The sequence below is a fragment of the Phoca vitulina genome, unplaced genomic scaffold, assembly GCF_004348235.1.
Source record: "Phoca vitulina isolate PV1807 unplaced genomic scaffold, GSC_HSeal_1.0 scaffold24, whole genome shotgun sequence".
NCBI lineage: Eukaryota > Metazoa > Chordata > Mammalia > Carnivora > Phocidae > Phoca > Phoca vitulina.
In genome coordinates this window covers 10,235,051-10,247,654 of record NW_022589727.1, presented here as the reverse complement: position 1 = coordinate 10,247,654, position 12,604 = coordinate 10,235,051, and the positions used below count along the sequence as shown (strand labels likewise).

Here is a 12,604-nt window from a genome sequence, read left to right as displayed (position 1 = left end):
AAAACATTATTAAGGACAATTGCTAACACAAGATACATTTTACTTATATTATAATAAAGAGTAAACTATTCATTAAAAACTGAGTATTATAAAAAAACAAAAACCAACCAACCAACCAAACTCCTGATGTTATTTGAAGCAAAGTTAGTAAGTGATACAACCCCAAGAAAAAGAATATAGAATTTCAGTTCAGTTCAGTTTGTACTTTATAACCCTGAACTAAAATATTAAAGTAACCAATAACCAGTCTTCAACTCCTCTTTTTAAAAACTATCAGTTTGTTTTTAATATTACTTTACAGAAGGCACACATTCAATTTTGAAAACAAGATAGACACAATTCAAGTTTGAAGTTTGTAAAATGTGATCAGGTTCTCCATTTGACTAGAATAAATTTTTTTCTTTAAAAAAAAATTATTCCTTGAAAGTTGGTGGGCAAAAAATATGTGGATAGATTTAAACTCTCCATAGTTATACTTGACATTACCACACAATCAGAGATACTGCCTTTTAATTATGCAATATGAATTATGTAGCTGCTAAAAACAATATCAGGATTAAATGGATACATAATACTGTAGACAACATGAGACAGAGTGTGGTCTTCTTAGTAAAATACCAATTGAATTATTATTGAAAATGTTCAAGAAGAGAGGCTGGAGAATGACAGAGTTATACAGTAGTTGTAAAAACATTTCCTAAATAAATAATTTGTTGAATAAATGCATTAACAAATAACAAACAAACTGCTTTTGGTCCCTAGGTTGGGTAATTAAACTGTAAAAGTTTTAGGTTCTTTCAAACTCAAAAATGTGTCTTTAAAAAATCTCTTTATATAATGAGAAACCCAAGATCCATTAAAATATCACAGTCACACATATTCTTATTTATAAACAGCATGTTAAGGATGGAGAGTGAAACCAGGCCTACAAGATGTTTTCCTGAGACTTGGGTAAACAGGTGAAGTGGCAGGAAATGCAGAGATAAGTGCCTGAATCAGAACTGGAAGAAGACTGCCACTTTTACCAATATGGCCTGCAACCCAGCTTGTGCCAGACTTTTCTGTTCTCACTGCCAGTTCATTGTAGAGGGAATGAAAGCCCACAATAATTGCCATTTCACAACTATTACAACAATGGATTCAACCAAGAATTACCAATAGATGCTAAATTGAAGTGCTTTTTTTTTTCTTTTGGAAACAAAGACAATTGCATGTTCTTAAAATATTGCTCAATTGAGTACTTATTAATTACAGCAGGAAAATGAATACATCTGTTGGTCATAACTTTACCCAAATGATCAAACTTACTTTCACTAGTACTGAGACAAACTTATACCATGTACTTTGTGATATTTCACTGAGACAATATTATAACTGTGTAATATTCCTGCCAAAAGTGTTTAACCTGAATCTAATCATGAGTAAACAAAAAATAAATCCATAGTGAGAGATGTTCCACAAAGTAACAGGCCTAGACTCTTCAACAAATGTCAGTGTAATGAAAGACAATTTTTTTTTTTAAATGTAGGAGACTCTAAGATGAAAGGAGACTCAAAAGTTATGAGATAAATGCAATGCATGGTGCTATGTTACATACAGAAATCAACTGAATTAGAGAAATTCGCATGTGAACTACGTATTTGTGCCAGTTATCTAATTATTGCCTCTTAGTTCTAAATCCACTCTTTTAACTCTAATTTGAGATACTGGAGCTGTATGTGTAAACAGTTTTCTTTTGCCAGCTGGAGTTAAGTTAGGCTTTGTCAGTAGAGGGCAGTGGAGGGGCTTACAAGGCTGCAGCAAGGCACTTCACATCCTTGTTCTGATTCCAGTTATTTTCTTCTTCTTTCTGCAGAACTGCTGCCAGCTGGTATGCGGAAAACCAATGGTGCTTACCCTCCAGCCAAGTTCTCTACCCAGAAACTCCATTCAAACTCCATTTAACCTCCATCAAATTCTCTGGCATCTGGCAAGCGGCTGCTTATGGTCATCCACTGAGACACAGCCACACTCTCTCCAGTAAGACCTTACTCTGCTTTGGGGGAAGGCAGCCTCTTCCATACTTATTACTTCTTTGGGCACTTTCTTCATCCGTAAAGGCTGTGGCTGCCCCCTATACTTGGCTATTTTTATATTCTTTAGAGCAGAGGTCAACAAGCTTTCTCTGTAAAAAGTTAGTAAAAAATTTTGGCTTTGGGGACATAAGGTCTCTGTAACAACTAGTTAATTCCGGTTTTGGAGAATAAAATATATCAAAAGATCACTTTGAAGAGATCGAAAGAAGCCAAAGAAAAGGGGGAGCATTCTCTGATGCTGGGAAGAGCCCACACTAAAATGGTCACCTTTGACCTGCTGCCTGGCTTTAGCAGCCAAAAACCAGAAGGTGGCAGCAAAGAGCTATTCTACTGGAAGAGACTTCTATGCTAGGACAAAGAACTGAAGAGCAATGTAAGGATGCTATGTGTCCAGAAAAGCACTTTTAAAGAGAAAAGAGAAGTAAATACTAAATATAAATAGATATAAGCTCAGAATCAAGGAAGTAGCATCAGTCTGCTTTCCAGTGATGGAGGGGAGCTAAGACAAAAGTTGGAGAATTCAAATAATTATAAAAGGTCTGAGACCAGGACAGAAATAAATAGACTTTAAAATTTAGAGCTATAGTCAGAAAGAAAAATTTAGTATTTCTGCAAATAACTGAGTTGGACTGAATCAGTGGGACAGAGCAGCTCCGGCTCTACATTGTGAGAGTACTGTTTAGTGGCCAGGATCCTAACAAAAAGTCCAGGTAGCAGCCCAAACTGATTCTTTCTAAAAATAAACACAAAGGTACTATTTTATCTTTCTTTTTCTATGAAAAAAACATAGGTTTTTTTTTTTTTTTTGTAGAAGCATTTTTAAATTACAAAAAGTAAAATTAAAATAACCTGAATCCACAAACCCAAAGATATGCATTGTGACTTTTTGGTGTATTCCATTTTAGGTCCAGGCACTAAAGTTGTTATGTTTGGTAGAGTCAGCCTAGTAAGATCTTTCTGAGCCACTAAAAAAAAGTCCCATTTTTTAAAATTAAAAACTGAATTTACAATTTATCCCTGTACTCACATATTTTAACAACTATTCTATTACTGTAAAATTTGTGTATTGTTTTCCCATTATATGTTAACTATGTATTCATGCTTTCCATAAACATTTATTGAGTACCTACTTTGTTTTAAGCACTGTTCTAGGCATTGAGATGCCCCAGTGTACAAAACAAACAATCCTTGTCCTCTTGGAGCATATTTTCTTATTGCTATTTTGTAACTATTATAAACATACTTAACATGTATCTTTGTACCCTTTGTTCATTTTTATTATCTAGTGATTTTCTTTAAGCCTTGTTTTTAGAAATAATGTTAATTAACTATAGATTACAATTGTATTTAAAGTTCTCTACATATACTGGTTTAATATCCACAAATCAGTCAACATGATACATGACATTCACAAAATGGAGGATAAAAACTATTTGATCATCTCAACAGATGCAGAAAAAAACATCTGACAAAATCCAACATCTGTTCATGATTAAAAACTCTCAACAAAATGGGTTTAGAGGGAACATACCTCAACATAATAATAAATACATGACAAACCAATAGCTAACATCATACTCAATGGTGAAAAATTGAAATCTTTCCTTTATATCAGGAACAAGACAAGGATGCCCACTCTCACCACTCTTATTCAACATAGTACTGAGAGTCCTAGCTGCAGCAATCAGACAAGAAAAAAATAATAAAAAGTATTCAAATTGGTTAAAGAAGATGTAAAACTATCATTATTTGCAGATGACATAATACTATATATAGAAAACCCTAAAGACTACCAAAAAATTATTACAACTAATAAATGAAGTCAGTAAAGTTGCAGGATACAAAATAATACATAGAAATCTGTTATATTTCTATACATTAATAATAAAGTAGCAGAAGGAGAAATTAAGAAAACAATCTCATTTAAAATTGTAGCAAAAACAATAAAATATCAGAAATATATTTAACCAAGGAAGTAAAAGACCTATACTCTGAAAATTGTATGACATTGATGAAAGAAAGTGAAGACAACACAAATGAAATGATATACCTTGCTCATGAATTGGAAAAATTAATATTGTTAAAATATCTATACTACACAAAGTGACTAATCCACAGATTCAATGCAATCCCTATCAAAATACCAACAGTATTTTTCACAGAACTAGGGAAGAATCTTAGTAAATTAAAAACACCGAAACAAAAGTAAAAGAGTACATGATCAAAGCTGTTAATATGGAACACAGAAAGAAATAAAGAAGAGTGACTGTGCTTGCAATCTATAGCATAAATGATTGAGTTTCTGAGCTGCTTAAGCCAGAAGGAAACATGAAACATTAGAGACTGCCGATTATTAAGAGAGAAGGAATATAATTTTATCAAGAAAAGTTTTTTCTTAGTTCTGAAATCTAACATAAATTAAGTGCATAGGTTTTTGACTTGAACAATATGACTACCTCTTTCATTAATTTAAAAAATCAAGCAGCAATAATCCATTTTGACCATTACTTTCACCAACTTCTGTTAAAAGTCAAGGATGTAATATCAACTTATAATTCAATAAAAGCTACTGTACATGGGTCAAGAGTAATACACTTTATATTTTACTAATAGGTATAAATCCTCAAGAATCAAAATAAATAAATTATTAGAATTTCCATTTTCTAACCATTTTAAAATATCATCAGTCTCAATCAGAATCATGATAGAAGCTGTATAGTACACAAATCACATTTTGGCTTATTAAAGCTATTTTACTGTTAATTGAACTGGACATTCTCTAAGAAGGCCTGAAGTGGTAAAATTTATGACCTCTGAGAATGTTTTTTAGAAGGTTTTGGTTTTTACTTTGCTCAGACGAAGGTCCTATATAAGCTTTATCTCGGAGATTAACAGATAGTATTTGAGGGGAGGGCCAAGATTTTTCTCTAAAGAAGAGTTAAGGGTTGTTATAAATATTTGAAAAAGAACTCAAGCAAAATCATAACCTTCTAAAGTATAAAGTTATAGATCAGATTACTGTGCCCTAGAACACTGTAAGGACATAACACATTGTCTTTTTCTAGCATTAAAAGTAATCCCTAAACACCTAAATGAAGTTTAAAGGCTAGAAATCATACAATGTTTGCTCTTAGACCACAATGGAATTAAACTAGAAATCAATTAATAGAAAGTTTATTGGAAAAATCCCAAAATATATAGAGACTAAACAACATATTTCTAAAAAACATATGGCTAAGGAATAAATCTTAAAAAAAATTTATAAATATTTTGAACTAAATAAAAACAAAAACACAATTTATCAAAATTTGTGGGATACAGCAAAAGCAGTGCTTAAAGAGAAATTTATAGCATTGAATGCATATATTAGAAAAGAAGAAAGACCTAATACCAATAATCTAGATTTCAACCTTAAAAAACTGGAAAAAGGAGAGAAAATTAAATCAAAACTAAGCTGAAGAAAAGAAATAGTAATAATTAAGAGCAAAGATCAATGAAATTGGAAACAGAAAATCATAGGGAAAAAAATCAATGAAACCAAAATGTGGTTCTTTGAAAAGATCAATAAAATTGATCAGCCTGAAGCCAGATAAACTAAGAAAAAAAGAGACAGGACACAAATTACTAATATCAGAAATGAAAGCAGCGATCACTACAGATCCTTTGGATATTGAAAGAACAGTAAAGGAATACTATGAAAAACTCTATTTTGAAAAACTGGATACACTTGATGAAATGGAACAATTTCTTAAAAGACATAATCTGCCAAAACTCATATAAAAAGAGGTAGATCATCTAAATATGCTGCTATTAAGGAAATGAAATTAATAATTAATTACCTTCCAAAACAGAAAGCACCAGTCCCACACGGGTTCACTAGTAAATTCTATCAAACATTTAAGGAAGAAATTACACTAAATCTCTATAATCTCAGAGGATAGAAGCAGAGGGATGCTTCCTAACTCATTCTGTAAGACCAGCATTACTGAAGCTAAAATGTGTGTGTGGGAGGGAGGGGGTTGGGATATTTACAAAAAATCTACAGCTAACATAAAAGTTTATGGTGAGAAACTAAAGCTTTTCCAGTAGGATCAGGTATAGGCAAGGATGATTCATCTCAACATTCCTTTTCAATATTGAACTGGAAAGCCTTGAAAATACATTGATAAAAAAAGTAAGTAAAAAATATACAGATTTGGAAGGAATAAATAAATCTGCCTTAGTTCACAGATGACACGATTGTATATTTAAAAATCCAAAAGAATTAACAAAAGTACCCCTGGAAATAATAAGCAATTATGTACAGGTGCAGGACACAATGTGAATAAACAATCTTCCATTGTTTTCCTATATGCTAGCAATGAACAAGTAAAATTATAAATTAAAAACAATGATTATTCATATCAGTTCCCCCCAAAATGAAATAATTAACTCTAAATCTAATAAAATATGCATAAGATCTATATAAGGAAAACTCTAAAACTCTGATGAATGATAAAAAAAACTAGAGAAATGTTGAGATATTCTATGTTAACAATAGGAAGACTCAATATTGTCAAGAAGTCACTTCATTCTAACACAATGTGTAGATTCAATTCAATCACTACCAATATCCTAGCAAGTTATTATGTGGCTATTGACAAAGTGATTCTAAAATTTATAAGGAGAGGCAAAAGACCCAGAATAGCCAACACAATATTGACAAAGAAAAAAGGAAGAGGCATAAGCACATTTAACGTGAAAACATACTATAAAGCTACATTATTCAAGACAGTGCAGCATTGGTAAAAGAATAGACAAATAGACCCACAGAAATACAATCAATTGATCTTTGACAAGAAAGCAATGACAACACAATGGAGCAAAGACAATATTTCCAACAAATGATGCCAGAACAACCAGACATCCACATGCAAAAAGAAATGAAGCTAGATGTACTTTATACCTTTCACAAATATTAACTCAAAATGGATCATAAACCTACATGTACATCAAAAAAAAAAAACAACTGTAAAACTCCTAGAAGATAACAAAAGAAAACCTAGATGATCTTGGGTATGGCAATAACATTTTAGATACACCACCAAAGGTACGATCTGTGAAAAAAAAATAATAATCGATAAGCTGGGTTCATTAAAATTAAAACCTTTAGCTCTATGAAAGCCACAGTCAAGAGAATGAGAAGACAAACCACAAACTGGGAGTAAATACTTGCAAAAGACAAATATGACAAAGACCTGTTATCCAAAATATACAAAGTACTCTGAAAACTCAACAGTAAGAAAACAATACGTTAAAAAGGGGGTCAAAGATGTTGGGGCACCTAGCTGGCTCAGTCAGTAGAACATGGACTCTTGATTTGGGGGCTGTGAGTTCAAGCCCCATGTTGGGTGTAGAGAGTACTTTAAAGGGGGGGGTAATGAACTTAACATGCAACTCACCAAATAAGATATACAATGGCAAATAAGCATATGAAAAGATGCTATACATCATCTGTCATCAGGGGAATGTAAATTAAAAAACAACAATGAAATATCACTACATGGCTATTACAATGGCCAAAATCCTGATCACTGACAACATCAACTATTGGTAAGGATTTATGCATTGCTGGTAGGAATGCAAAATGGTACAGTAACTTTGTAAGACACTTTGGCAGTTTCTTATAAAACTAAATATATACTAAGATCCAGCAACCATGTTCCTTCACTCATACCCAAAGGAGATGAAAAGTTATGTCCGCATAAAAACCTGTATACGGATACTTATAGTGGCTTTATTTATAACTGCCAAAACTTGGAAGAAACCAAGATGCTCTTCAATAGGTGAATACATAAACTATGGCAATCCAGATATAGAATATTATTCAGTGCTAAAAAGAAACGAACTATCAAGCCATGAAAAGACATGAAGGAATCCTGAATGCATATTAGTTAAGTGAAACAATCTAATCTGACAAGGCTATATACTATATGATTCCAACTATATGATATTTTGGAAAAGGCAAAACTATGGAGACAGTAAAATGCCAGTGGTTGCCATAGTTGCCATCAGAGGGAGAAGGGATGAACAGGTAGAGCACCAAGGACTTTTAGGGCAGTGAAAATACTCTGTATGATACTATTATGATGGATACATATTGTTATATATTTGTTCAAAATCTAGGCATGTACACACCACCACCAAGAGTGAACTGTGATGTAAACTATAAATTTTAGGTAATTACCATTATCCAATGTAGGTTAATCCTTGGTAAAAAATGTCCCACTCTGGTGGGGGATGTTGACAATGGCGGAGGCTACATGCATGTGCGGGGGCCAGGGGTATATGGGGAATCTCTGTATCTTCTCTCAATTTTGTGGGGACCCTAATACTAAAAAATAAAGTCTAAAAGGTGATCCTAATATGGTTATTTTGAAATTTTGAGCCTGAATGAATCTTTTTTGGTTGGAGTACATATCTCCTTAGTGTCTGACTGACTAGTTTAGATCAACTCCAGCATCAGAAAACCTTGTCCCCAAATTCTACACAGCTACCTAAAAACTATGCTACTTTGGGCAAATCATTTCACCCCAAAATGAACAAACTAATAACACCACAGTATTATGAACAGTGAATTAACATGTATAGAGTAGCCTACAGTAGGCTTGCAGAAAACTGTCTTCCTTTCTACTTCCTTTCTTCTTTTCTACTAAGTTTCCACTTAGTTCTAGTACTATGATTTTTAACCTAGAACCAGAGTGGCCTGATGTTCTTCTTTTCCACCAAAATTCTAGTATGTTAAAAAAACCCTCCAAATTCCTGCAGCTTGCACAAAAACCTTCTATTTAAACGTTGAGAAGTACTTAATATCTGATAAGCTTTCAAGATTTTTCTTGTTACGATATTACATTCTTCAGACAACACTGAATGATTTTCTGTTCATTCCATCAATACCATAATTGAATACATATTACCCTTTTATTGACTTATCTCCTATCCCTGTGGATAATTTTATCCTGGGACTTAGCTAACCGTGTCTTTTCTGAATAGGTGAGTTATCGGGATTGAAGGTATGAAAAAATTGGTACAAATTATCTGTAATAGCTGGAAAATTCCAGAAACGGCCAAATATCTTGATTGTTCATGGTTGCTTCTAGTCTAAGACTGCCTAAGTCTTACTGAGCATTGTACAGGTACATTAATTTGAGGAAACATAACTCAGAAATTTTACCTCTAAGGTTTCAAAATGTTATTTCTCAAAGCTAGCTCAGATGTGGTAATGCTATAATTTCTAGAAGACATGAATTAAGGGCAGAATCAACAAATATACAAAGTTACCTGCAAGAAAAACATGATGCCAAGACTCAGAAAATTAAATAGATTTTTATTACTTAGTCAATGAGAGACAGTGGGGTCATTACAAAGGCAAAACTACAAACCTGAATTACTCCAAACCTGAATTACCTAAGGACTATCTAGAAATTTATTTTTAATTCATTACCACTCTGACACAGATACACATGTGTACATCAAAGAAAATTAATGCCCTATATATTCAGCTCAGAGATTAGTGGAAGTGTTTAGTAATGGGGAATTACTTCCTAAAATGCATAATTTCTTTCTGTTGCTTCTTTCTGTGTCTTAGCTACTAAAGGGTAGGGAAAGGACCTGATTAATACTTTCTTCAATTTTGCTTGAATAAAACCAGGGGGACACTTACACTTTGCCTTAGGTTGGTAAAGCAAGAACAGTGGAGTTACATCAAATTTGCACTCAACCTATAAACTGTATTTTATGGCATCAGGAAAACTTAGGAAAAAAAATAAACAATTCAATATAACACCCTTCTTAATAGATGAGTGACTTGGGCTAGTGAAGCCATATAGCTGAAGAACTGAAGGCAGGTTGTGACAGCTATGAGATAAATATGTGAACAAAGGTTTCCTGTCAATTGAAAAAATTAAGAAACATTGTTAAGTGACCAAATCAGGGGTTGATGTCTTCACTGATATCCTCAGTGGAGAAAAAAAATTAATTACTGGCCATTGAGAAACACAGACTAACGAAAAATTAAAGAAAATTATAAAACAACATCTACTGTGTTATTATATATGCTAAACCATATGTATAATCACATGCTTTATATTTTTAAAATAACTTTGAGGCGGGGGCACCTGGGTGGCTCAGTCGTTAAGCGTCTGCCTTCGGCTCAGGTCATGATCCCAGGGTCCTGGGATCGAGCCCCCCATCAGGCTCCCTGTTCGGCAGGAAGCCTGCTTCTCCCTCTCCCACTCCCCCTGCTTGTATTCCCTCTCTCATTGTCTCTCTCTCTGTCAAATAAATAAAATCTTAAAAAAAATAAAAATAAAAAAATGAAATAACTTTGAGGTTAATTTTTACTATACATATAGTTTCTATCTTACTAATTTTGGAACATATATGGCATAAAAAACCCATTGAGTAATCCATGGGAAGGGATAGAGGTAAAATACACAAGTCCATCAAACAGCTGGATTCAATGTGGGAACAAAATCCTAGTCTCTCAGGTATAGAAACATTTATTGGAAGACAATCTAAGTGTCCTAAATTTAGAAAGCACAAGAGAAAGTCTTCACTGAACACAGAACACAGATTCTGAATTTTACAAATAATTGTATGATAATAAGTATTCAATAAGTAAATGCTAAAGATGGGAGGAGTGTAAATATGATGTGTGAGGGACAGAAGTAGCCTGTTAAAGTGGTCCTTTATGTGTGGCAAAATGGAGTTGACTTTGCTAGCATCTATACCAAATGACAGGGGGTGGCTATTCATCATGTTTCTCACTTAGGAATAGATTTGAGGCCTACGAGCAGTTGTTTCTGTGGAAACACCGTGGTCTACTAAGCATTGCTTGGTGCTCAGGAATCCAGTAACTTGCAGGCCTGATGTAGGTAATCCCTTTTCTTCTATTAGTAAGGTGCAAGGGCACTTCCCAGCAACCCTTCTTCCTACCATAGGCTGGAACTATTATTATACATTAGATACACAGGATGAGTTTAAACCAAGCACCATTATTCTGGTGATCCAGGTAGTTTATGGTCAGTAATACCAAAAGGCAGACGTTAAGTGTTGATTAGCTACACTGAGCCCCATTCCTCTTCTATTCATGCTGGGCAGCTGAAGAGAAATGATTTTATTCAGATTTATTAGAAGGAGTAATTATTTTAAAAGGCTATTATAACTTAAATTAAAATCAAACTATCATCAACAAATCAATAAAACTGAGGTTAATTACCGTTTTTTACAACTAAGCAGAACACAGAGGTACAAACCTTGAATTTTCTTCTCACTTCTGCTATTTTCTCTTCTAATTCCTCTGTTTTAAATTTGGTTAGGTGGAAAACAGCACCAAGCTGATAAGCTTCCCTGTATAATTGTTTAAGAAATTCATCATTTTTTGACCTTAGTTTCATCAAAGATTGGATTTCAGACTCAAGCTCTGCTTTTTTCTTTATACTGTAAAAAACAAAACAAAAAGATTGATATGATTATTTCAAAAGAGTATATATTGAGGCAAATATATTTAATAATAGTAAAAAAGGAACAAGGTCATGTTTTAAATGTTGCCAAAAATATAAAATAACCAGATACTTAACTAAAACTTGAATACAAAGAATATGACCCAAAATTCTATTTATTTTCCTGCTTTTCCTGTTGGCTACTCTTAATTGTCAAGCTGTGCTCCACCTCAGAAGGATATCAATAAAAAAGGCTTGGAGACCTCAAATGCTCAGCTTTCAGAGCATTCATTCCTTCTATATCAATCCATCCCTTCTAATCCTATATAACATTGCTATTAAGAATAATCAAATAGGAGAAAAATGCAGTCCATGAAAAAGAGAAACAAAACTTAACAAAAGAAAACTAGTAAGTAAAACAAAATTTTCAAAAAGAAAACCAGGGGTGCCTGGGTGGCTCAGTTGGTTAAGCGTCTGCCTTTGGCTCAGGTCATGAACTCAGGGTCCTGGGATTGAGCCCTATCTTGGGGCTCTCTGCTCAGCGGGGAGTCTGCTTCTCCCTCTGCTCCTCCCTGCCGTTCGTGCTTTCTTTTTCAGATAAATAAATTAAATCTTTAAAAAACAAACAAACAAAAAACCAAAAAGAAAACCAATAGCTAAGGAGAAAGAGTTAATAGAGGGAAAAAGTAAGACATTAGATTGGATACCACCTTTTTCCAGATACATACCATTGAGGCATACAAGATAATAAGAAAATAAAAATAAGACATAGCTACATTCACAAATGAGGTAACCATCTCTATGGAATAGAAATAAAACTGGAAAGCAAAATAAAAGTGGAGGAGAACCAGCCAGAAACTAGCTGAAGGTATGTGTTACCTGGGCAAGGTTCACTGCATCACAGCAGGGGTTTCTATCAGTTGTACTTGTTTGTGAAAGAACCAACTTACTGATGAAGGCTATAGGTTTATAGAAAGCTACAGCATTGGGAAGAAAAGACCCAGAGACCAAGAACTCAACCAATGGGTAAAGAAAAAATGAAAAAAA

General features: G+C 33.5%; 1 protein-coding gene across 1 annotated transcript in view; it reads right to left on the bottom strand.

The window, feature by feature from the left end:
- The window catches only part of CCDC178 (coiled-coil domain containing 178), a 414,615-nt gene that overhangs the window by 268,860 nt on the left and 133,151 nt on the right, over nucleotides 1-12,604 (bottom strand). Inside the window, exon 12 of the mRNA XM_032421225.1 lies at nucleotides 11,372-11,555. Within this exon, the coding sequence (XP_032277116.1) occupies nucleotides 11,372-11,555 (184 nt within the window). The remainder of the gene's footprint in view (nucleotides 1-11,371; nucleotides 11,556-12,604) is intronic.